General features: G+C 42.7%; 1 protein-coding gene across 7 annotated transcripts in view; it reads right to left on the minus strand.

The window, feature by feature from the left end:
• LOC144689549 (KH domain-containing RNA-binding protein QKI) overlaps positions 1-25,782 on the minus strand; it is a 732,880-nt gene that overhangs the window by 391,520 nt on the left and 315,578 nt on the right. For all 7 annotated transcript variants that reach the window (XM_078556723.1, XM_078556722.1, XM_078556720.1 and 4 more), the window contains exon 3: positions 14,630-14,746. In XM_078556723.1, the coding sequence (XP_078412849.1) occupies positions 14,630-14,746 (117 nt within the window). The remainder of the gene's footprint in view (positions 1-14,629; positions 14,747-25,782) is intronic.

The raw sequence follows: 25,782 nt of genomic DNA on the forward strand, positions 1-25,782 counted from the left end.
AAGAAGGGGATTCTTATCCTATTTTTCTTTGAGTTATTATTTCACATCTTTTCATGATATCAGCTCTTTATGAGATATCATTTAACAGGCAATTCTTAACATGTGAGCTTTAACAGCTACAGTCAGCAGGCTTTTTGACTGAAGAGGCACCAGGTCCTGCACTTGAAGTCCACATATCCGTCCCACAGAAGCCACTGAAACTCACTCTGCAACAACCTTGATCCATATTCCCTCCCTAATCAAAGGAACTGAGACCTACTTTAGAACCCTGGCTACTAATTTGGTATACAGTTAACAAAGCACAGATCAGAGACTGAAGCCTTTCGTATGAACTCTATTCAACCAGTTTATCATTTCAATATTAGTTCATGCAAGAATAAAATTACAATCTTCCCCTAATCTTTCCAATTTTCCATCCTCATTTTACATTCTTGCAGTTGGGACTAGCGGGTAAAATACATTCCAAGATTGTGGCCCTGTGGTAATTATCCCATAATAATCCTACATGTGTCAGCCTGGACAATGATCAGTGAACTATTCAACAACTAAGCCATCATAACAGAGCTTGACCACATCCCTAGTTCCAGCAGCAGTTCCCAGTTAGTAATTAGGATTTCCAATTGTACCAATGAGGGATTTCAATTGTCCACACCAGATGATATCCATCGAAATGACCTCTTGAGTGAGATTGTTAACTTGAAATTGCCCAGTATGTTCCTTGTTCCTGGATCTAGAATAGTGGCGAACAGTTGTTTTTCAGACTGAAGGAAGGTTTGTAGTGGAGTTCCCCAGGGGTCGGTGTTCAGACTCCTGCTCTGCCTGATAAATATTAATGACCTAGATCTTGGTGTACAGGGCACAATTTCAAAATTTGTGATGTTACAAAAGTTGGAGGTATTGTGAACAGTGAGGAGGGTAGTGTAGAACTCCAAAAGGACATAAACAGGTTCATGCAATGGGCCAATAAATGGCAAATAAAATTGAATGTAGAGAAAGTGTGAAGTGATTCATTTTGATAGGAAGAACGTAGGGCAGAATTTTTGCCCTGTCAAGGTGGGGGGGAAGTTGAAGAACAGGCGCGCGGAGGCACGCCTCCGATCGGCGCCCCCGACTGGGGGAATGCCGCCATTTTACTTGGGCAGGCCAATTAAGGCCTGCCCAGCGTGACGTACGCACGGAAGCGCTGTGCGCTCCCTGTGCGGGCGGGGGGTGGATTCCTTAAACCAAGAGTGCGCTCTTTCGCACAAGCTCACGAAAGAGCACACTCATCTCCCTGAGGCTAAGTGCTGTCTCAGGGAGGTTGGCTGTACATTTAAAAATCTGAAAAATAAAAAAAAATAATCCCGGACATGTCCCCTCATGTGACACTGTCACATGAGTTGGGACATGTCCATAACTTTTACATACACTTTAATAACATTTTTAAAAACCTACATGAAACCTCATCCCGCCCACGGATGAGGTTTCATGCTTTTTCTAATGCCCGCCAGGGCTCCTGGCCTGTCCACCAACCTTAAGGTTGGATAGGCAGGTCCATTAATTAATTTAATGACTCTGTCAATGACCTCAATTGGCCATTGACAGGTCGGTGGGTGCACAGCTGATTCTGCTGAGCCCCGCCTACCTGAAAGTTCAAATGGGCCGTGGTGACTTCGGGAGTTCCGCGCGTCATTTTACGCGTCAGCGAGCGGGCCCCGCCACCCGCTTGCCAACCGGGAAATCCTGGCCATATAGACAATATAAAATAAAGGGTACAATTCTAAAGGAGCCTCAGGAACACATGGGGCCTGGGTGTATGTGTGAATAAATCACTGATGATGGCAGGATAGGTTTGGAGCCCGGTTAATAAAGCAAAAGGCATCCTGGGCATTATCAATATGGCATAGTTTACAAAAGCAAGGAAGTTACGTTAAACCTGTATAAAACACTCGTTCAGCCTCAACTGGAGCATTGCGAGTTCTGTCACCACGCTTCAAGAAAGCTCTGAAGACATTAGAGAGGGTGCATGAAAGAGTCATGAGAATCGTTCCAGGGATGAGGAACTTCAGTTACGTAGAAAGATTGGAGGAGGTGGTGGAAGCAGGTATGATAGTGGTGTTTAAGAGGCAGCTTGACAAATACATGAATAGGATGGGAATAGAGGGATATGGACCCCGGAAGTGTAAAATGTTTTAGTTGACAGGAAATATGATCGGCGGAGGCTTGGAGGGCCGAAGGGCCTGTTCCTGTGCTGTACTTTTCTTTGTTCTTTGTTCTTAAGTTGGGACTGTTCTCCTTGGAGAAGAGAGGTTGAGAGGAGATTTAAAAGCAGTACCGAAAATTATGAGGGGTCTGGTCAGAGTAGGTAGGGAGAAAGTGTTCCCGTTGGTGGAAGGATCGAGAACCAGATTTAAGGTAAATGGCAAAAGAAGCAAAGGCAGCATGAGGAAAAATCTTTTCATGCTATGAGTGGTTAGGATGTGGAATGCACTGCCTGAGTATGTGGTGGAGGCAGGATCAACCGAAGTTTTCAAAAGGGAATTGAATCATTACAGGGAAAAAGACAGGGGTGTGGCATTAGATGAATTGCCCCTTCAGAGGTCCAACACAGACACGATGGGCCCAATGGTCTCCTTCTGTGCTGCAACCATTCTATGATTCTATCTGGGGCTCTGAGACTAAAAGGCAGCCTTTCCGCTGGTGCTTCAATGACACATTGTGGAAATTTTCTTCTAGGTGTTCGAGTTAAAAGAAATGTTACCACAGACAAATCTGACAAACAGTTCAAAATTGACTAGAATGTGAAAATACATTTATGTAAAAATCAAATTTTTAGAAGTCATGAGGCAAATTCAAATTATCCATCTTGTACTATTTTATCTACAATTTGAGCTACAATATACTGAAGCATTACAGATTTATTCCTGGAGCCACAGGCAATTCAGTACCTAAACGTAAGCATTCTAGTTTATTCATTATGTTCAACAGAATGAACAGCTAGAGCCATCTATCTGCACAACAAAATGGCAATTGCTCATCTTTTACAATAGTTGGCATAATTGGAGCCTGGCCATGTATTGAAGTGCCCAATGAAATTACAAGACTGACTTCATGCATTACAATGTCTAACTGAATTAAAGAACATTACATACAGTATCAACATGCCACAGTGAAGAGGATTCTCTTCATCCACTCTGCAGCAACTATACTTGAAGCAACTTGGCTGTGAACCCATGTACTTTTTATTATTAGACATCATGTGCATGTAATTAATTAAAATAACCAAGTAAAGTAGCCCCACATAGATCTGTAATGCAATTTATTGCCCCTCATCGCAAGAAGGCCAACATTTTCTGAAACCTAACCCATGACATTGAATGAAGACTGCAAACTGCAGTTAAACAAAGCAATAAGCTGTTATGGGCTAACCTGAATGGAGCCCTGTGACCTTGCCTAGGTTTGTTTTCAACTAAGTGAATCCAGTAGGTGACTCTTCATTATTAACAGAACAAACCAAAAACTTAATTTTTAAAAAAGGGCATTTAAACATTACACCAAAGTTTCCTCATCTTGATTTTACCCTCCACATAGCCTATTTCAGAAAATTATGGAAAATATGGTCAGGTGTTAACCAATTAATTTAGGTAAGATATTACGAGTGGTATTTAATTGGTCTGTCAAAGCATTAATACAGAAAACCTTGTTTATATTTAAATTAGGCTTGATCCTGTTGCAGAGCAAATACTGTGGAAAGAATACACTACAAGAGACCATAACTCATTGCCACTCATTAGTCCGTTAGCATATGAAGGTAACATTCTCTTTCATGTCCGAATCTAAATTTGTGGGTTCAGGTGGAGAAGTCCACTTGTCACGAATGCAAAACATTGGAAGGTAATTTAACAGCACTGCATGTGGTAGTATAGGAACATCTGTGGTAGAGGTCCCAGGACTGAAACTCTTAAGAGCATTCAGTCGGTAGTCTCTCTGTACCCTCTGGGTACTTCAGTACATGTCTAGACTGTTGCCATAGAGCCCTGGATAGCCAGATTGGAATAAGCTGTCTCTTCCAGCCTTGACAGGTATGACAAGTGGTGTGACAGACAATCTGAGGCAAGGCATTGATGATCTCACTGGTACAATTAGGGACACTTTCACAGAGGTCTGTTCATGCTGAGCCAGTGTGAAATCCTAGTGGGAATTGGCAACCATGCACTGAGATGATTTTTTTCATCTTTCAGAATAGCAGCATATGTATAGAGTTCTGCCAGCCTCTCCAGTGTCCGCTTATAGGGCAGAAAGAAGGCATGCCCAGGTTGTCATGCAGCAGCATTATAGCTAGAGCAGATCCAGCAGAATTAAGATTATGACTATCAGGAAAGACTGAACAAAGCTAGGACTCTTTTCTCTAGAAAGAAAATTTTATAAAACTTCATGAACCTTTATAAAATACTGGTTTGGCAACAGCTGGAGTACTGTGTCCAATTCTGGGCACCACATTTTAGGAAGGACGTGAAGACATTAGGAAGGATGCAGAGAAGATTCATGAGAATCACTGCAGGGATGAGAGACTTCAATTATATCAATGGAGTGGAGAAGCTGGGGCATTCCTCTTAGAAAAGAGGTCGAGAGGAGATTTGATAGAGGTGTTCAAAATCATGAGGGGTCTAGACAGAGTAGATAGAGGGAAACTTCCCAAGACCATAAGACCATAAGACATAGGAGCAGAAATTAGGCCATTCGGCCCATCGAGTCTGCTCCGCCATTCAATCATGGCTGATAAGTTTCTCAACCCCATTCTCCCGCCTTCTCCCCGTAACCTTTGATCCCCTTACCAATCAAGAACCTATCTATCTCAGACTTAAATACACTCAATGACCTGGCCTCCACAGCCTTCTGTGGCAATGAATTCCAAGGGAGAATGGTCAAGAAACAGAGGACACCAATTTAAAAAATTCAAAAATACCAAAGGCAACATGAGGACTTTTTTTTTAAATGCAGCAAGTGGTTACAATCTGGGATGCACTGCCTAAAAGGGTGGTAGAGGCAAACTTAATGGTGACTTTCAAGAGAGAATTGGATAGGCACCTGAAAGTAAAAAATACTTTGCAGGACTAAGGAGAAAGGCAGGCGAGTGGGACCATCTAAATAGCACTTGCAAAGAGCTTGCATGGATTCATTGTGCCGAATAGCCTCCTCCTATGCTATAACCACTGTTTGATTCTATGAGGGTGCAGGCAACATGCCTTAAACGAATGTAGTTTGCAGCATGGAAAAGCAGCCGAGGCAGAATCCTAGAATAATGTACAGTTTTGACAGAGAAGAGCAAGACCTGATAGTGATTTGTGTGGTTCAGCCTTATCTGTTGATGAATGAAACTAGTTGTCTGCCATAGACATTCATGCCCCCATCCCTTTGTTTTCAGGGAGCAGCAAATGGGGGCCTTACCAGGGGGAATGACCAGGGTGAGAGCGAGTAATGGTTTTAACGGGCATTAGGGCATCCAAGGGTGTGGAGATGAGAATGTGGCTCAGAAGACTGGTAGCTGAGGAAATATTGTGGTGATTGGAGGATCATAGGCTAGACAGTAAGATTCTGAAAGTGCAGCTGTAAATGAATTGGGAGAGTGTCTTTTTCCAATAAGATCTGGAGTGATGTAAAACTAGAAACTAAATTGAATCATATTGTAGAACATTGCAGCATACATCATTTGTGAAGCTAAGACTCTTAATTGTAGCTGAGGATCAGGGCTACCTGTGCAGTCTGAGAGATCCCAGCTCTTTCTTGATGGAAAACCTGGCAGCCTCCATCCAGCTGTTTTAACTGAAAATTTGCAATTTTTTGAGTCAGGAAATTTATCTATACTCAACCTGCAAAAACCAATAGATTTTTGTTGGATAAAATATCAAGCGAAATTGAGCTAAGGCAGGTAAAATGGAATTGAGGCACAGATCAAACATGACATAACTGAATAAAGATAGGTTACAAGTGTATTATTCCATTATTTTCCAGAATGACCATGTTTCTAAATACCTTGATAGGTTAAATGATTATTTTCAAGCCTCAAATTCAGCTGTTTCAAACTCTCAGTTCTCAAACAGTACATTGTAAGCACACAGCAGGCTGAAAAGACCAGTTTACACAGGCCTGCTACCAAAGCAGTCACTTCAAATATACGTGTCTGGCATGTCAATGTTACACAACAGCATGTAATTGTGTTATGGTAACTTGACCATTATATGTTGATGCTCTAATATACAATGCTAGCAAGAATGCAGCACACATACCAGAAACTTTTTAGTCAGCACATGCCCACAGTATTTTTGTGAAAAATTGGTTGTCATGGTAACCCTACATGAAAGCAATATAGACTAATGGCAACTGTTGAAATTCCAAACAGCAATATAAATGATATTCTGATGGCATCACTTACTACAAGGCATAAGCTTCAAGTCATCCAATGGTTTGTTTTCTGTTGTACACACTCCTAGAAAAGTGTAGATTCACAAGTAACATGACAACAGTTCTACTAATGAGGCCAAATGCAGAGAGATCAATAGAGAATACATTTAAACCATAATACAGACAACAAGTTTGTCAAAAAATTATTTAGTTGCATTAGGAATTCTATACACTACAAATAAAAATAGCCAAACTGCAAAGCCCTAAACCAGGATGATTATTCATGCAACAATTGAGTCAAAACAAAACCAGAACATTTAAAAAAAAACTTTACACAAAAATGATTTCTAAAGTGATCTGCAAGTTATAGGCAAAATTTGGAATGGACAATCCATCTGGTGGGCTTTGGAATTGGAGAATAAAGGAAATTGTGGAGTGAAGTATGCTTGGATCAGAAATACTTGCATATGCTCCTGGGTTTGAGAATTCTACCCAATGGGGATGAATAGGAAGTGGTCTGATCTGCCGGAACTCTATATTTGTGTTTATCTGCGCGTTTATCTAAAGTTGACTGCAATTGCAGATTGTAGTGTGCAGCAAGGGTACATTTTGCTTGGCCAATGTCATTTTTCCTTATATGCACTAAAATAAGCCACTTCCAGGCAGTATTTTCAATAGAGGTCAGATTTGAGGTGTGGATAAGAAATGAATAAAATAAAGAAACAAATAGCGCAGAAACTTTTAGCTAAAACTTACCATTACCATAAAGTGTAAAATGAATATTCTGTAAAGTAATAGTATCATTTAAAAGGAGAATTCAACTTAACTTTCTATCTTAAATGATAGCATTCATAAATTCATCAGTTAGTACTTCAGAACAAAATCCAGTGGTTCATTGCTGATTTATGTACTGGGTAAGGGGCCTACTGGCAGACATAGGAAACTGTAAGGCATGTTTACATAATGCATGAGCACCAGTCAAATAAAGTGGCTAAAGGAGAACAGCGTATAGCAGCTGATTGCTAAATAAAGCACACAAGGAATAATAGATGGCAAAAGAAATTGTATTATCAGGACCATAAAATGCGTAAATGAAGGGTAATAAGTCTCTGGGGCATCTGTCCTTGGAAGATCTGTGTCTTGCTTTGATTGCCACGTATGGGGCAGAATTTTTCAGTAGGCGTGCGGGGGCGGGCCCGACACGGCAACGCATAAAATGATGCGCGATGACATCAGGTGTGCGTCCTAATGTTATCGCACAGTCCCGCGATATTTCGTTCGGAGGGTGCGTGCCAGAGTCGGTTGCTGGCCCGCTGATATGTAAACAGCCTATTAAGGCCATTTAGAAATGAATTGAAATACCTGTTAACGACGGCTGGCAGGCAGGCGAAAAGGCCAAGCGGCCTTCGTGTTTTTTAGGAAACCTCATCCATGAGTGGGATGAGGTTTCCTAAAGCACGGAGCTGCCTCAGGGAGATTGAAGCGCTTTTTCGCACGCATATGTGAAAGAGCACTGGCCCCAATTCTCCCTCCTTCCCCCGCTGAGCGCCACCGGCCGCGTATTACACTGAGTGGGCCTTAATTGGCCTGCCCGCGTAAAATGGCAGCACAGAGCTGATCGCAGGCAGTGATCGGCCCCGCGGCCACTCCCGCCCGCCATATGAAAAATTCTGCCCATGGTAAAGGATACTGAGACTCTAGAGAGGTTGCAGAGAAGGGTTACCAAGGTGATTAGCAAATTTTACATTCTAGAGTTAGTCTTTACTTGGACAATGCAGGGTTAGAGATATTTTGATTGATATTTTCAAAATTATGGTGTTTGGATAGAATCTATTTAGATATGTGCCTTGAAAAAGTTTTACATGGTAGCACTAGAGATCATGCTTATAAAATTCTTAGGCAAACAAAGTTAGGTTAGATGCAAGGTCGTATGTTTTTTCACGGAGAGTCATCATGCTCTGTAATAAACTGCAAGGACAAGCAATGAGTACTGAAATGTAACCGTCATTGAAAAGGAAACTTGACAAGTTTCTGAGGGAAGGGGACATTTCCAGTTATAGGGGATATGTTGCTGATTATAACTCAGCAAATGTAGTCTGCTGGAGCTTGCTTGATTGACAGAAAGGAGAGGAATATTCCAAAATTTTACTTTAAATTATCACAGGTTTTTTGCCTTTCCCATGGGATAGCATGTTTGAAGGATGGATGAACTCTGTGCAAAGTCGCCCCATTCATTCGATGGGAGATTGATGGCTCTGACGGTCTTTTCTTCAAGTTGCATGGCAAATACTGAATTTTGCCCCTAGAACTAAATCACTAACACGTGCTACCTTGCAAGCAATGTAGTTTTAGATTTTTGTTGGGTAATTACGTATTTATCAGATACAACTGTTATTGTGTGTCAGTTTGTTCTTTCTCTCTGTTTCCCTCAACTGCAGATGCAAAGGCTTATTTACCATCCAATCTAAATTATCAAGGCTATAAGGGTAATGAGTGTAGTGTCAGCCTCGGCGGATATCATTCTTGTCTTGAAGTAGGAAGGTTGTTCATTCATGTCCCACTCCAAACACTTGAACAAATAATCTAGCCTAACACTTAAATGCAGTACAGAGGGAGTGCTGCAATACTGGAGATTTGCCCTCTCAGATGGATGTAAACTACAGGGAAATGAGAGTTCCATTTACTTAATTTATCTAGCCTCAAGTAGAGAAAAATTTGCTTGCTCTGAAGAACAGCAGCTCATGATCAGCTGGTTTCCCTCTGCAAACCACAATCATAAGCTCACATTACTGAGAACACTTGATTTGGTGCTCGCAGTCTCTTCAAATTTATGTCATGCACTGCTAATTAAACTAAAAATAACAAATTATCACCATTTAAAATTGCAATATAGAAAGTGCTCAGAACAGAAAGTACGCCATCATGGAAAGTTCAAATTGGATTCACAGTTTTTACTGAAAACAGAAAACTTAATTTGGAAAAGTGATAAGTTACAAAACTGTTGAAAGATTAATAATTTCTATTTGCTAAAATAGTCGCGTTTAGATTGAGATAATATTGATTGTTGTAGAGACAATGACATGATTTGTTACAGTTTATATTAATATGTTAAAAATCTTACACCTGCATCTAGTGTCAATATTCTCTATTATAAATTCTATGTCTACATTGATAATAGATAGTGCCTCTATAAACTTGTCATATTACATTTTCTTAGGAACATAGGAGCAGGAGTAGGCCATTCAGTCCATCGAGCCTGCTCCGCCATTCAATACAATCATGGCTGATCATCCACTTCAACGCCTTTTCCCACACTATCCCCATATCCTTTTATATCATTGCTTTTTAGAAATCTGTCAATCTCTGCTTTAAACATACTCAATGACTGAGCTTTCACAGCCCTCTGGGGTGCAGAATTCCAAAGATTCACAACCCTCTGAGTAAAAAGATTTCTCCTCAACTCGGTCCTACTGGCCTCCCCCTTATTTTGAAATTTTGTCCTCTGGTTCTAGGCTCTCCAACCAGCAGAAACATCTTACCTGTCTATCCCTCTAAGTATCTACCCTCCCAGAAGGAAAAAAAAACAGTAAAAACTGGGAAATAAGAATACTGTTCCAAACTGGACTTGTATACCTTAAAATGGAATACCAGTAAAACGGGGAATTAAGAGTACTGGTCCAAACTGTTTTTTTCCTTCTGGGCTATCTATCCCTTTAAGTATTTTGAAGGTTTCAACTAGATCATTTCTCATTCTTCAAAAATCTAGAGAATACATGCCCAGTTTTCGCAATCTCTGTTCATAGGACAGTCCCACCATCCCAGGAACAAGTCTGGTGAAATATCATTGTACTCTCTCTATGGCACTAATATCCTTCCTAAAGTAAGGGCACAAAAACTGCACACAGTACTACAGGTACTACCTAAGGCTCTCTATACAACTGAAGTAAGACTTTCCAGTGGTGATGTTGTAGGATCCCCGTTTTACATCTCCCAACTCCTTAGCATGTGCTCCAACCAACTTTGCACTTCCAAAAATGTTGTGAATTTTACTAATTAATCATAAATCATATAAAAATAGAAATAGAATTTAAAAATCAGGACTGAATACGCAACTTCAAAATTGTATCTGAATTATGTTCGCACACCTTGGGTTCAATCATGTTCCATTCCAATTCCACTTCACCAGAAAACTATATTTAATATTGAATACCCATGATCAATGCCACAAGAGACCAATAAACATTAATTGTAAAACTTGTAACATTAGCTGCTATGGGTTATAGCTCATGCAGAATAGTGTTGCCCAGTTTCTTTTTACACCAAAGCACGAGAACAATTTTTTTAAGGCAACTCTTTTGTCCATTCCCTTAAGAAATCAAAGTTAAAATTTAACATTTAAGCTTCCTACTTTCACATTATTTCGTTGTAATTCAGAAACTGCATTTTAATCAATACCGTGCATCAATCACCTCCACAATTGTTCTGTTTTTACCAACCCACAGAGCTATTCAAATACCTTGAACAGGCCCAAATTTAATTTGGTAAACTTCTCGAAAAATCAGCAGTATATTCTTTATATATAAATTTTGAACGATAAATCAATTTTACCATCCTGCAGTGAAATATGAACACTTACTACGTACAACGTCATGGTGCTCAAAATCATAAACCTTACCTGAAAGGGGTCACTTACTTTTGACTTACTACATAATATGTTCTCCCCTCAGAAAAGTAGAAACAAAGTTGGAATGCGGATTTCAATAAAAACAAACACATTAAAACTTGTCATTGTGCTATCTAACTTTAATTACCCATGATATAAACAATCACCCTTTGTGGAAAACAGTCACAACAAAATGTAAACTAAGTTGTTAGCTACTACTGAATACATAAAACTACATGTGTGACCAAAATATCTGATAACAGACAACCAATATAATTCACTTATAACAGAGTCACTCAAACAAGGAGTGTCAAGTAGCTTAACTTATCCCTGTTATTGGCCCACATATGATCAGATGAAAACCATCAAATTTAGTGTCACACTTCAAAACCGTTTAGTCTTGGCATCAGCCTTTTTAAGACTTTCCATTATGAGATAAAGAAAAAGACTTGTATTTGTACAGCATCTTTCATGACCACAAGATGTCTCAAAGCACTTCACAGCCAATGAAGTACACTTGGAGTATAATCACTTTTGTAATGTAGGAAATGTGTAGCCAATTTGTGCACAGCAAGCTCCCACAAATAGCAATGTAATGATGGCTAGATAATCTGTTTTGCGATGTTAATTGAGAGATAAATATTGGCCAGGGTACCTGGGATAAATCCCTAATCCTCATTAAATTAATGGCATGGTATCTTTTACAACCACCTGGGGGGGGCGGATGGGGTCTCAGTTTAACATCTCATCTGAAAGGTGGCATCTCTGACACTGCAACACTCCCCCAGCAATGCACTCGAATGTCAACCTTGATTTTTGTGCTCAAATCCTGGAGTGAGATTTGAACCCACAATCTTCTGATTCAGCAGCAACTGAAAGTTTTGCCTCCATGATAACTGCTAACCCTTAAGAGTCCTTAAAATTATAACCAAAATATCCTGCAAAAGTTCACTGGCCATACAGTACCTATGTTAATAAGGAATAAAATGCTGTATGTTCCTGATGCAAAAAAATTGTACTGACCAATAATTAAGTAATCACAGAAGCATGGAATGTTTACAGCACAGAAGGCAGCCACTCAGCCCTTCATGTCCATGCCAGCTCTCTACAAGGGCAGCTCAGCTAGCCCCAAACTCCAGTCCTTTCCCCATAGCCCTGCAAATTTTTTCTCTTCAGATAATTATTCGATTTCCTTTGAAAGCCATGATTGAATCTACATCCAGCATATTTTCTGGCAATGCATTCCAGGTCCTAAAGACTGGCTGGGTAAAAAAGTGTTTCCTCATGTACCTTCGGTTCTTTTGCCATTCACCTTAAAATTGGTGACATCTGCTTCTCGCATTTTCACCAATGAGATCAGTTTCTTCCTATCTGATTTGTCCAGCCCTCCATGATTTTGAACACTTCTATCTAATCTCCTTTCAACCTTCTCCTCTCTCAGGAGAGCAACCCTGGCTTCTCTAATATATCCACATAACTGAAGTCCTTCGTCCCTTGAGCCATTCTCATAAATCTTTTCCTACCCTCCCTAATGTCTTCACATACTTCCTGAAGTGTGTTGCCCAGAATTGGACACAATACTCCATTTGAGGCAAAACTAATGTTACATTAAGATTCATGAAGGTTTATAAAGTTGCTTTTGTACTCTTTGCCTCTATTTTAAAAGCCCCCAGGATCCTGTATGCCTATTAACCATGTTCTCAAACTGTCCTGCCACCTTCAATGATTTGTGCACATACCCCTGTCCCTCTGCCCCTGCTCCCCTTTTAAAATTGTGTCCTTTATTTTATGTTGCCTCTCCTCAGTCCTTCTACCAAAATGTATCACTTTATACTTCTCTGCATTAGATTTCATCTGCCATGTATCTGCCCAATCCACCAGCCTGTACACCCTCTTAAAGTCTTTCACTATCCTCCTCACAGGTCACTACATCTGCAAGTTTTGCACCATCTCCAAATTTTGAAATTGTGCCATGCGCACCGAGTCTAGGGCTGGGGTTTTCCGGCCCTGTCATGGCAGGACCCACCACGGAGAATGTGGCAGCCCAGCCAAAAGTCCATTGACTTTTGGTGGGACCAAATGATCCCAGTGGTGGGTGGGGCCAGAAAATCCCACTCTTAAGTCATTACTGTAGATCAAGAATAGCAGTGGTCCTAGTCCTAGTACCAACTCAAGGGGAACATGATTATATACTTTCCTCCAATCCAAAAAACACCCATAAACTAACTTAATCAAGTAGCTTATCTAAAGCAGTGTCTTAAATCATTTTATTTTACACTGTAAATCAATCTACAAAGAGCTTAACTTATTTGAGTATGCTATTCTTATTTATATACCATTCAGAACTAACAAAAATTCACTACTTTCCATTCATGATCTACTATTTGAATTTTAATCATCTGGCTTGTTAGTTTTGCATTTCAAACTATAATCTTCATGTTTTCTGTGAGCAGTAAATCAGTTATTATAAATTGGAACTAATGATATTGCAGAGTGGATGCCATGGCAGAACCTAAATTTAAACAATATACTGGTAAACTTAACCACATTAATGAAAGCATCTGATTTATGTAACCATTGTAATAAGAATTAAAGTCTTTATAGAATTCAAATAGTTGCACAAAACAAAAATCATTGGAGCAATGGATTGTGGTTCAAACACATGGGCCCCACAGAAGACATTCCAAACGCAAATCAGTATTTTCCCACCGTGGTGAGTACAGGTACACATCCTGTTTGTAAATAATACAGTGCAAGAAACTTTTTTGGTTCCTAATATTGTGGCCATGTGGCTTATCAAATCAGTTCATAATGCACCATGCAAATTATCCACCATCGCTGACTCTCCCAACTTATTCATTCTGCATAACCACAACTTCAGTAATAATTTTTCCTTCACTTCTAAGGTAAATAGGCAGAGTTTCCAGGATAGCAATTTATCATTTGACCTTGATGAGTCATATTCCACAGATCTTTTCACATCATCAGCTACATCTTCAAACTTATCCTTATACTTTCAATCCAATCTTTAATATTCATCCAGCTGTTTGAACTAATCAAAAAATATTACGTGATTTAACAGAGGACGACATAGCTTGTTCCCACTTTCCATCCAAAGTAAACAAATTGATTACCGTAACCTGAGTTTAAAAAATTACATAATGAATACAAAATACTCGAGGAGCATCACAGCTGCCCCTCTGATCATGTGGCAGGATAGGAAAGTATACAGTGGGTCAGATGAACTGTGTTGCTTATTTCTTTTCCAAGGTCAAATTAGCTGAATACTGACAAAACACCCCAACTACAGCAAGCACATTGAAGTGGTAACCTGATCTGGTACGCAACTTTAATCAGCAAGGGAGTGTTGGGCACAACATATAGCATCAAGTCTCATGGATTGAACTATTTGTTCCACATTGGGAAATATTCCATTTTGGGTAAGTAAAAGAGGCTATTCTGAATCAAATGAAGAATTATTTTTCTGAGATTAGAGTTTACTGGAATGCTAGACAAGAATTAATGTGTGTACATTTGTACTAAAGAAAATGCTATTTCAAAGCCATCTAGTTACATTAGACTCACCTTCTTCTTGTCCCTCATTGAGCCCTTTCCTCGCACCATAATCTTGCATCCTGTCTCTGCTTCCAGTTGTTTTGCTGTTAGCCCCCTGGGTCCAAGAATTCTTCCAACAAAGTTGAACTAGTTAAGGGAGAAAAAGGAAATATCACTAAAGTCCTTTAATGAGACATTGACATCAGTGAAAGTGTTTCACTGTTAAAAAGTGAACTTTTTTTTATAATTATCAAGGAACCACGACAAATTTTACAACTTAAGCACTAGGTTTTGAGAATAGAGAGCACTTTGAAGTAATTCAGATCTGGAGCTGTGTAACAGGTTAGATGTATGGAGTAAATCATGTGTAATTATTATGGAGGACATCATACAACAAGGAGGAACTGAAAGGAATCAATCTAGCTTTGCAAGCCTAATTTGAAATAAAAATACATGATTTAATTCGACTTGACCTTAAGCAGACTTATACAACAATTTTTGAAGTATTAAAAATCTTACATTAGCACATACTTCCTGTTTGCATAGCTCAACTTTCTGTGATCATGTTTTTGTCACACATTTTGTGTCAGATTTTCCCCCATCAGATGGTTTCCCTATATAAGCTGGTTACTCTGACTTTGGGAGAAGCTAGTGGCCAGATAGCTCATCATTCAAAATGCTTTCCAGAAATAATTTTTTATCTGCCAATTTTTTCCCTTCAGTAACTAAAATTCAACATGGGTGAAGGTACAACACAGGACTACTTGCATGCGAAACAGCACAAGCAGCAAGTGACAGACAGAGCTAAGTGATTCCACAAACAATGGATCAGACCTAAGCTCTGTAGTCCTGCCACATCCAGTCGTGAATGGTAGTGCACAATTAAACAACTCACTGGATGAGGCGGCTCCACAAATAACCCCATCGTCAATGATGAGGCAGCCCAGCATATCAGTGCAAAATATAAGGCTGAAGCATTTGCAATACCTTCAGCCAGAAGTGCTGTGTGGATGATTCATCTTGGCCTCCTCCAGAGGTCCTCAGCATACAGATGCTAGTCTTCAGCCAATTCGATTCACTCCACGTGATATCAAGAAATGGCTGAAGGCACTGAATACAGCAAAGGCTATGGGGCCCTGACAATATTCCAGCAACAGTACTGAAAACTTGTGCTCCAGAACTTGCTGCACCCCTAGCCGAGCTGTTCCAGTAGAGCTACAACACTGGCATCTACCCAGTAATATGGAAAATATCCCAGTTATGTCCTGTACAAAAAAGCAGGGCAAATCCAACCTGGTCAATTACCACCCAATCAGTCTACTCTCCACCATCAGTGAAGTGATGGAAGGGATCATCAACAGTACTATCACGCAGCACTTGCTTAGCAATAACCTGCTCACTGACGCTCAATTTGGGTTCCGCCAGGGCCACTCAGCTCCTGACCTCATTATAGCCTTGGTTCAAACATGGACAAAAGAGATGAACTCCAGAGGTGAGGTGAGAGTGACTGCCCTTGATATCAAGGCAGCATCTGATCAAATGTGGCATCCAGGAGCCTGAACAAAACTGGAGTCAATGCGAATCAGGGGGAAAATTCTCCCTTGGTGGAGTCATATCTAGCACAAAGGAAGATGGTTGTGGTTGTTGGAGGACAATCATCTCAGTTCCAGGATGTAACTGCAGGAGTTCCTCAGGGTAGTGTCCTAGGCCCAACCATCTTCAGCTGCTCCATCAATGACCTTCCATCATATGGTCAGAAATGGGGATGTTCACTGATGATTGCACAGTGTTCAGCACCATTCGCAACTTCTCAGATACTATAACAGTCCATATCCAAATGCAGCAAGACCTGGACAATATCCAGGCTTGGGCTGACAAGTGGCAAGTAACATTCGAGTCACACAAGTGCCAGTAAATGACCATCTCCAGCAAGAGAGAATCGAACCACCACCTCCAGACATTCAATGGCATTACCATCGCTGAATCCCCCACTATCAACATCCTGGGGGTTGCCATTGACCAGAAACTAAACTGGACTAGCCATATAAATACTGTGGCTACAAGAGCAGGTCAGAAGCTAGGAATCCTATGGTGAGTAACTCACCACCTGACTCCCCAAAGCCTGTTCACAAGGCACAAGTCAGGAGCGTGATGAAATATTCTCCACTTGCCTGGATAAGTGCAGCTCCAACAACACTCAAGAAGCTTGACATCATCCAGGAAAAAGCAGCCTGCTTGAATGGCACCCCATCCATAAATATTCACCCCTCCACCACTGACGCACAGTGGCAGCAGGAACTACACGATGCACTGCAGGAACTCACCAACTTTGACAGCACCTTCCAAGCCCATGACCACTACCATCTAGAAGGACAAGGGCAGTAGGCACATGAGAACACTACCACCCGGAAGTACCACACCAAGCCACTCACCATCTTGACTTGTAAATATATTGCTGTTCCTTCACTGTCGCTGGGTCAAAATCCTGGAACACCCTCCTTAATGGCACTGTGGGTGTACCTACACAATATGGACTGCAGCGGTTCAAGAAGGCAGCTCACCACCCCCTTTTCAAAAGCAATTAGGTTTGGGCAATAAATGCTGGCCTAGCAAGTAATGCCCACATCCCATGAATGAATAAAAGAGTTAAAGGGTGAGAGAAAAAATAGCTGGAGGGTTAAGTGCAAGAAGCAGGGAAGAATATGGAAGTTGCGTGGAGTGCAATAGTAGAAGGTGGGAGAAAGGGGGTTGGATAGTGGGAAGATAAAGGAATGAGGTGCACGGTGAGATGCTCGAATGATTGGGGGATGGAAAGGAAAGTGGGACAGTGAGAACTAAAAGTTACCTGCAACCCCAACCACAAATCCATCCTACTGCTGTTGATGTGACAAATGTGGTGGGCCTTTTCACACCACCCATCATCCAAAAGAAAAAAAATAATTTATATAGCACTCGGACATCCCAAATTGCTTTAGAACAACAAGAAGTACCTTTAACATGGTAAAGCTTCTCAAGACACTTCACAGGAGCCTTATCAGCCACATAGGGTAATTCAAACACATGACCAAAAACTTGGTCAAACAGGTAGATTTAAAGAGGTGACTTCAAGGAGGAGAGAAAGGCAGAGATGTTTAAGAGGAGAATTCCAGAACTTAGTGCCTAGACCGCATAGCCACAAATGGTGGGCATGAAGGAAATAGGGGATAAAAACAAAAAACTACTGCGGATGCTGGAAATCCAAAACAAAAACAGAATTACCTGGAAAAACTCAGCAGGTCTGGCAGCATCGGCGGAGAAGAAAAGAGTTGAGGTTTCGAGTCCTCATGACCCTTCAGCAGAGCATGAAGGGTCATAAGGAAATAGGGGATGTGCTTGAGGCCAGAATTGAAGGAGTGCAACAATTTTGGAAGGTTGTAGGGCTGAGGGGGATTATAGGAAATAAGGAAAGGAGAGGCTTTGGAGGGACTGGAACACAATTATGTACTTTTTGAAATGTAGTCCAGTTGTATGGTAAGAAATATAGCAGCCAGTTTGCAAACAGTGGAGGTTCCATGCACAGCAAAGTGATAATAACAAGATAAAATCACAGCAAAGTCTATTTCCAAAAGCCAGTACATACACACAAATCCAGTAGGCTGCATTGCTCTAAAAAGCAACACAAATTGTTGATAAGAAAGTAATAAGTGTTGCCAAAAAGGGAATATGATAAAAAAGACTAATAGAAGCTTTTCTAAATGTATTGAAAAAGAGAGCAATAAAGAGGAATGTGAATCCAATAAGAATGGACGCAAGGGAGACTATAATAGTGAGAATTATAGATTTGGTAATGATATTGAAGTGACATAGGTTGGTAATTTGTTGTCAGGTAGGAGACAGAGTAAAGACAAAGGGAACATTTTCTAATTAGCTGGGTCTGACGAGTGATGCTCTCCAAGAATTTGTTTGAGTCCTCAGTTTCCTCCCATAAATACTGATGACCCAGATATGTAACTCTATTTCTTGATCTAATTACAACAACTCGCATTTATACAACACTGTTAACGTTGCAAAATATCTCAAGGCACTACACAGAAGTGTTAAACAATATTTGACACTAAGCCATAATAGGAGATTTTGGGACAGGTGGCCAAAAGCTTGATCAAAGAGGTAGATGCTCAGGGGTGTCTTAAAGGAGAGGGAAATAGAGAGGTGGAGAGGTTTAGAGAGGGAATTCCAGAGCTGAGGGCCTAGATAGCTGAAGGCTCAGCCAACAATTATAGAGCAATGAAAATTGGGGATGCACAAGAGGCCCGAATTTGAGAAGCACAGAGACGCCATGGGGCTGGATGGAAGTTACACAGGTAAGAAGGGGCGAGGCCATGGTAGGATTTGAAAATGAGGATGTGAATTTTGAAATCGAGACATTAATGGCCCAGGATCCAATGCGAGTGCAGGCAGAATGGGTGGACAGAACGTGGTGAGAGTTACTAAGTTAGGAGCCACAGTTAGATCTGTAGATGGGAGTAGGAAGTTACAAAAGGACATAGATTAAGTGAATAGTCAAAACAATGGCTGATGGAGTACATAAGGACATCCAGTTTGGATTTGAGCAAGACAACTGGAATATTTTTAAAATATTTTTCAGGAGCAGTGGAGGAGCAAAGGGTTTTCAGTTATCCAGGTACACATATCAGTAACATTTCATGAACAGGTAGAAAAAGTATTTGAAAATTTCAACATTCAGTTAGTCTTTATCTGAAGTCGATTGGAAGTAGGAGTAGCTCTTCAGTTATACGAAGGTTTGGTCAGGCAGTGTTCAGTCTTTCTGCACCGAATTTCACAAATAATAAATGGTCTTGGAAGGGATTCACTTAAATGACAACAGAGTTTAAAGGATTAAATTTGAAACTCATGTTGCATGAACTTAGTTTGTATTCCATTCAGTATAGAAATTATAGGATGATCTAACTAATGAGTGTCAACTGACAAATGGATTCAATCTGCCAATACAGAAAAACTATTTCTTTTGGTGGCGGAATCAAGAACAAAGGAATGTAAATCTAAAATTACAGCTGGGCCATTTAGGTGTGAAATCAGGAAGCATTTTTTCCCCACACAAGAAGTGTAGTGGAAATCTGGAACTATTTTTCCCCAAAAGGTTGTGGGAGGAATCGTTCCAGATTTGCATTAAGTACGGTAGTGGGCAAGTAAAACGACGTTTTGCCCGCTGGCTACAATGGCGGCTTTTCACGCCATTTCATTCCGAACCCGCCGCATTAATTATGCATTCCTGGGAAACACACCGTTTCCATGGCGGGAGGGCTCTAATTCGCCCACCATGCCATTACCTCACCGCTCTGTCACGCTGGGCACCATATTTAAAGTCCAACTGTGTGCACACATCTCAGTGCTTCCAGTCCACGACTGCTGCAAAGAAGACAGGATGGCTCCGAAAAGCAAAAAGACTGCAGCCCCCAGATTCAATGACCCGACTCTCCAGTGCCTTCTGGACGCAGTGGAGGCTCACTATGATGTGTCCTCTACCCCTGCTGTGGCCACAGGATGGGCAGCAACCTCACTAATCCAGCCTGGGGGACGGAGGTCAGCGCCAATGCCCTGCAAAAGAGGACAGCCACCCAGTATCGAAAAAGGATGAATGGTCTCATCTCTTCCACCAAGGAAATTCACTTTTCTCATCATTGTCAACTCATACACTCACAAACACATCACACATCCACAGGGATCTCACACCTCAAGGAACAACACACTAACTCTCTAACACACCCTCACAACTCCATCAGGCTCATATCCTCTCGAGCTCGCTTCCTCATCCTGTCCATGGTTCCACTCACCACACAACATTCCACATATATGTATCTATATAACATGATACATATAACATGCATCCTGCTCACACTCTCTCCATCTGTTTTCATGCAGGAGAAGCCTGCTCACATCAGAAGGAAGAGCTCCCAGAGTGGGGGTGGAGTGGCCCACATTAGGTCCCTGACTCACTTTGAGGAGTGTGCCATTGCACTGACTGGTGAGGAGGTGGACCATGCCTGCTGTAACAGTGAAGTCGGCGACAAACACCCTCGCAAGGATCCTGCACGACATCATCTCCCTCTCGACACAAATGTGAGCGCTCTCTCTCCTGCTTTTGACTCTGCTGTTATGCACTACTTATCTCTACTTTGGTTCAGAGGGAGCTCTGCCAAGCAACGGACACCCTCAGCCAGCCATTCCCTCAGTTCCATCCACGACCTCACCTCCAGCCAAGAGGACACCTCCTCCATTGAAGAGCTGGAAATAAGTGGTCTGAAAGACCCGTCACAGCACTTACCCACACCTTGCATCAGCACAGAGACACACACCTCGGTGGAACCTAGATCTAGAGCAAGCTTGGCTTCACAATCTGGTGATCGCTGCACGGACATATGTCCGCTGCAGCAAAAGGCAAGTTTGTGCAAGCTCCCCGGCGCTCGGAGGACTGCTGTGGATCAGGCATCTGTGAGGTCTGAATCAGATGATCAGCCTCTAGATTTGGGGCCTTCCAACTCATCTTGGATAGTCAGCAGAAGACATGGGAACATCATGCTGAGCTGTTGGAAGCCCTCAGCAGAGTGGAGGAGTGCATCCACCTGCTCTCTGTTGAAGTGGTGCCCACATATGCGTGTATGGAGGACTCCATGGGGAAGATAGCAGACACCATGGAGACCTTGGTCCAGCAGAATACAGAGATGTGTGCAGACCTGCACTCCATCACGGGAGCCGTGGGTGAGTTCCTGCAGTGGCAACATGAGGGGGAAACGAGGCACCTTGACGTCCCTCCAGGTGCTCCTTCACCTCAAGGAGTTGGGCCAGGGCCCCCTGGTACCCAAAGGGAGGTTGTGCGGCAGCAGACACCCCTGGGTCACCCACTCAGGAATCTCAGAGGCTGTCCTCTCCCTCTGAGTGCCCTCTGCCTGTAAGCCCGTCAACCTTGTCCTCTGTCACAGTAGAGGGAACAGCTGGCCAACGAGTAATTCTGGAGGGAGAAATGTGTGTGTGGCAGGGCCTTTCAGAGCCTCTTGCAAGCACTCTCCCACGCACGCGGATCTTTCACATATCATATTCACCTCAATATCCTGAGCATTTTGAATGCTGCCTCCTGGGATTCACTTTCAGTTGTCCATCTGAACTGACCTGCATCTCCACCCACCCAATGATCACACTCCCTTGCATCACATGACCTCACCCACCTCAACTGTCATTTCACTTTCGATTTGGACAGCATGGTCTGGATTCAGCTTTTCATGTACTCCCCTAACTTTTCTCCTTCCGCAGTCACCCATTTCCTTTCCACCATCTCAGTTAAAGCCCTCCAGCATCACTGTCTACCTCCCCACCATCACCTACCAGCCACAACCCTTTTCATTCAGGGATGTCCAGGTGAACGTTCCCTTCCTTCCCGAAAATCCCACCCCATCCACATTCACCTCCTGATCTCCTCCTTCCCACCTCCAGGGTCCCTGTCTCAGAGTCCCCACCAACCGCCCTCGCTGTCCCTTCTACTGCCACCGTCGAACCCTCACCCTCCCACCCTACCGCTTCACTCTGCCCTTGGTCACTCTCACCATTCCCTCATACCACGCCCACTCTCATTTCGCTCCTCAGGAGACAGTCATGGACCCATCAGACCCCTCCCTCGCACGTTCACCTGGGCATCCCTCCCTCCAGACCCCTTCCCCCAAGAATCCCTTCCCCCCCCTCTCTGGACTCCTCCGGACTCCTCCCCCCACCCCAGAACTCCTTCCCACCCAGAAGCCCTCCCCTCCTTAGCCCCCCTAAGCCCCCCAACTCCAACCACCTAGTCCCTCCCTCTTCCTGACTCCCTGAGATTATCTCACTTCTTCCCCCTTCCCGACTCCTTCCTCCACACTTACTCCCTCTGCTCTCCGCACTCCTTCCCCCATCCAGATTCCCTCCCCTCTCCGCACTCCTTCCTCCCACCGGACTCCTTCCCTTCTCTGAACTCCTTCCCTTACATCTTCCACCTGCTGTGCACCTACCTCCCCAGTTGCCACCCCCTCCTTCCCCGCGCCCCCCCCACCAACTCCCAACCTCACCTCCCAATACCTTCCTTCCCTGCCTCCCAACCTCACCCCAAACACCTTCTTTCCCCCCCCTCCCAACACCTTCATTCCCTCCCTCCACCCCGATCGCAAACTGGTTTCACGATTTTTGGCTTTTTCGCCATATTGTCCGCTCATGCCACCAAACACGCGTGACGCCAGCAGGCATGAAAAATCTCGGCCTGTGGAAGCTAGAACAATTGCAATTTTCCAAGCCTGACATTGAAAGATTTTTAACGGGTCAAAGAACGAAAGTGCATAAATTAAGTTGAAATAGGGATCAGTTATGATCCACTGGTGGAACAGGTTCGAGGGGCTGAATGGGTTAACCCTGTTTCTATGCATTCTACCACGTTGGTAACCAAACAGAAAATGACACTAGCAAAGGATGATCTGTCTTTAAGCATTCTCTGGTGTCGCTAGTTACAGTGCAGAAAGAGGCCATTCAGCCCATCATGCCTGCGCTGGCCAAAATATACAAAAATAAGAAACTAGCCACTCATTTCAATTCCACTTTCCAGCACCTGGCCAGTAGCCTTGCAGGTTATAGCACTTCAGGTGCAGATCCAAGTACCTTTTAAATGAGTTGAACATTTCAGCTCAACCACCAATTCAGGCAGTGAATTCCAGATGCCCACCACCTTCTGGGTGAAGATGTTTTTCCTCATGTCCCCTCCAATCCTTCTACCAATCTCCTTAAATCTATGCCCACTGGTAATTGACACCTCAGCTAGGGGAAACAGGTTATTCCTGTCTACCCTACATAGGCCCCTCATAATTTTGTACACCTCAATCAGGTCACCCACCCCTCAGCCTCCTCTGTTCTGAGGAAAACAACCCTAGCCTATCCAATCTTTCCACGAAGCTGCAATTTTACAGCCTGGGCAACATTCTTGTAAATCTCCTCTGTACTCTCTCCAGAGCAATTTTGTCCTTCCTATAATGTGGTGACCAGAACTGTACACAAAATTCCAGCTGAGGCCTAACCAGTGTTTTTTACAGTTCCAGCATTACATCCCTGCTTTTGTATTCAATACTTCACCCACTAAAAGAAATCATTTCATATGCTCTCTTTATCACCTTATCCAACTGTCCTGCCACCTTTAGGGACCTTTGGATATGCTCTCCATGGTCTCTCACTTCCTCAACCCCTTTCAATATCCTCCCAATTATTGAGTATTCCCTTGCTTTGTTTGCCCTCCCTAAATGCATTACCTCTCACTTTTCCAGATTGAATTTAATTTGCCACTCACCTGCCAATATTTTTTCATATCCTCTCTTTGTTTTCCAAATTTCCTCTTTTACTTCATCCCTGTACTTTCGACATTCTTCTTGGCTTTCTATAGTATGAAACTTTTTGTGACTGTCATACACTTTCTTTTTCTGCTTTATTTACATATTTATTTGCACACATTTTTCTTGATGAAAATTGCCACCACAGCAGAGCAAAGTTTCTCTAAATTCTCTAAATTTTAAGTAAATCACACAAAAACCACAGCGATTTATGTCTCTCCCAATGCACTGTACCATGGCAATGCCAATCTCCTGACTGGTCTCTACTGAAAAGGCACACAGCCATAAAAGCAATCTGGCATCTTTGGTTGTATTCACTGCGTTACAGGTTACAGATTCTCTGTCCTACTTCTGCTCCTGCTTCTTTTCCCTTTGTTAATAAGACATGAAAAGAAATCCAAAACTGCATGTATCACAGCTTCGTTGGTTTTTCCTATTTTTAAAGTGGACTTTCTGCTGAACCAAAAAGATGGCTGCTAAAAGCCACATGACCACAGGATTGGCCCTTTGTCCTGGAAGGAACCAACAGAAGTTACAAGAACAAAAGAATCATCCTCTCATCATCATGAAATCCCACACCCAATTGGAAGTACATTATAATTCTAAAACCAGGAGTCTTGCAGATTGAAACTTGTTACGCCTGCACATTTGTTAACAGACCCATCTCATGCCTGGGAGTGTCTGTTTACGGACAGATGGGAAGAGGATAAAGAAGTTCAGTTTCTCTCTCTCCTGTCTGTAACACCTCTCCAGATCATTTAACTGATCCTTTCCTCTGTGATCAATTTGTTTGAACCTCCTCTCACCTACACATCTTCTCTGATTCCCTTCCCTACGGTGAGGCTTCTCTGAGCCTTTTCATCACAACTTCATAAAAGTGAGAACCATGCTGAGTATAGAATTTTCAGAGGGGAAATGAAAAAGGAAATATGAGATACAAAACAAGATTATAAGAGACTGGCAGTTAACATGAAAGGGATCCTAAAAAGTCTTCCATTGGCATTTAAATAATAAATAGGGTAGTAAAGGGAGAACCAATTCGTGACCAAAAAGGAAATCCATGCATGGAAGCAGAGGGCATGGCTCAGATACTAAATAAGTATTATCAAGAAAGATGATTCTGCCAAAGTCCAAGGGCAGAATTTTCTGCCTGCCTGGTTGGCCATGTGGGAGCGGGTGCAGACCCGATGGCCGCCCGCCATCGGGTCTGCGCCGCCATTTTACACGGGTGGGCCAATTAAGGCCCGCCCAGCGTGAAACGCAGATCCCAAGGACAGCGGGAGTGGGCGGGCGGTGGCGGGTCTGCTATGACCACCAGGTCCAATGGCGACCCAGCGGCCTGTTTAAAAGTGCTCCTGCAACCTTGCAAAGGCTGTCAAACATGGCCAACAGAAGGGCTCCCCAGAGTGCTGCTGATGAGCAGGCCAGGCAGGATGGCAGGGCAGGGGGGCACTGTGCCCCTTATTTCTCAGATGATTGCCATGCTGCCCTCCTCGAGGAGGTGACAGCAAGGTAGGAGGTCCTCGTTCCCAGGGACGGGAGGAGGAGGAGGCCCCCCCACATGATCAAACATGCCTGGGAGGAGGTGGCGGAGATAGTGAGCTCCGGCGACGTGGTGCAATGCACCTGGATCCAGCGCCGCAAGCGTTTCAACAACCTTTTGTGCTCTGGAAGGGTGAGTACCATGTTGGCATTGGTCACTTAACCCAGCAGGTAGGCTTTCCCCCCTGACCACCCTCCTCTCCCAACTCCGAGTGCAGTTACTGCATTGAATCATTGACAGCATGTGTCCTTTGC

The sequence above is a fragment of the Cetorhinus maximus genome, chromosome 14 (assembly GCF_964194155.1).
Source record: "Cetorhinus maximus chromosome 14, sCetMax3.hap1.1, whole genome shotgun sequence".
Lineage (NCBI taxonomy): Eukaryota > Metazoa > Chordata > Chondrichthyes > Lamniformes > Cetorhinidae > Cetorhinus > Cetorhinus maximus.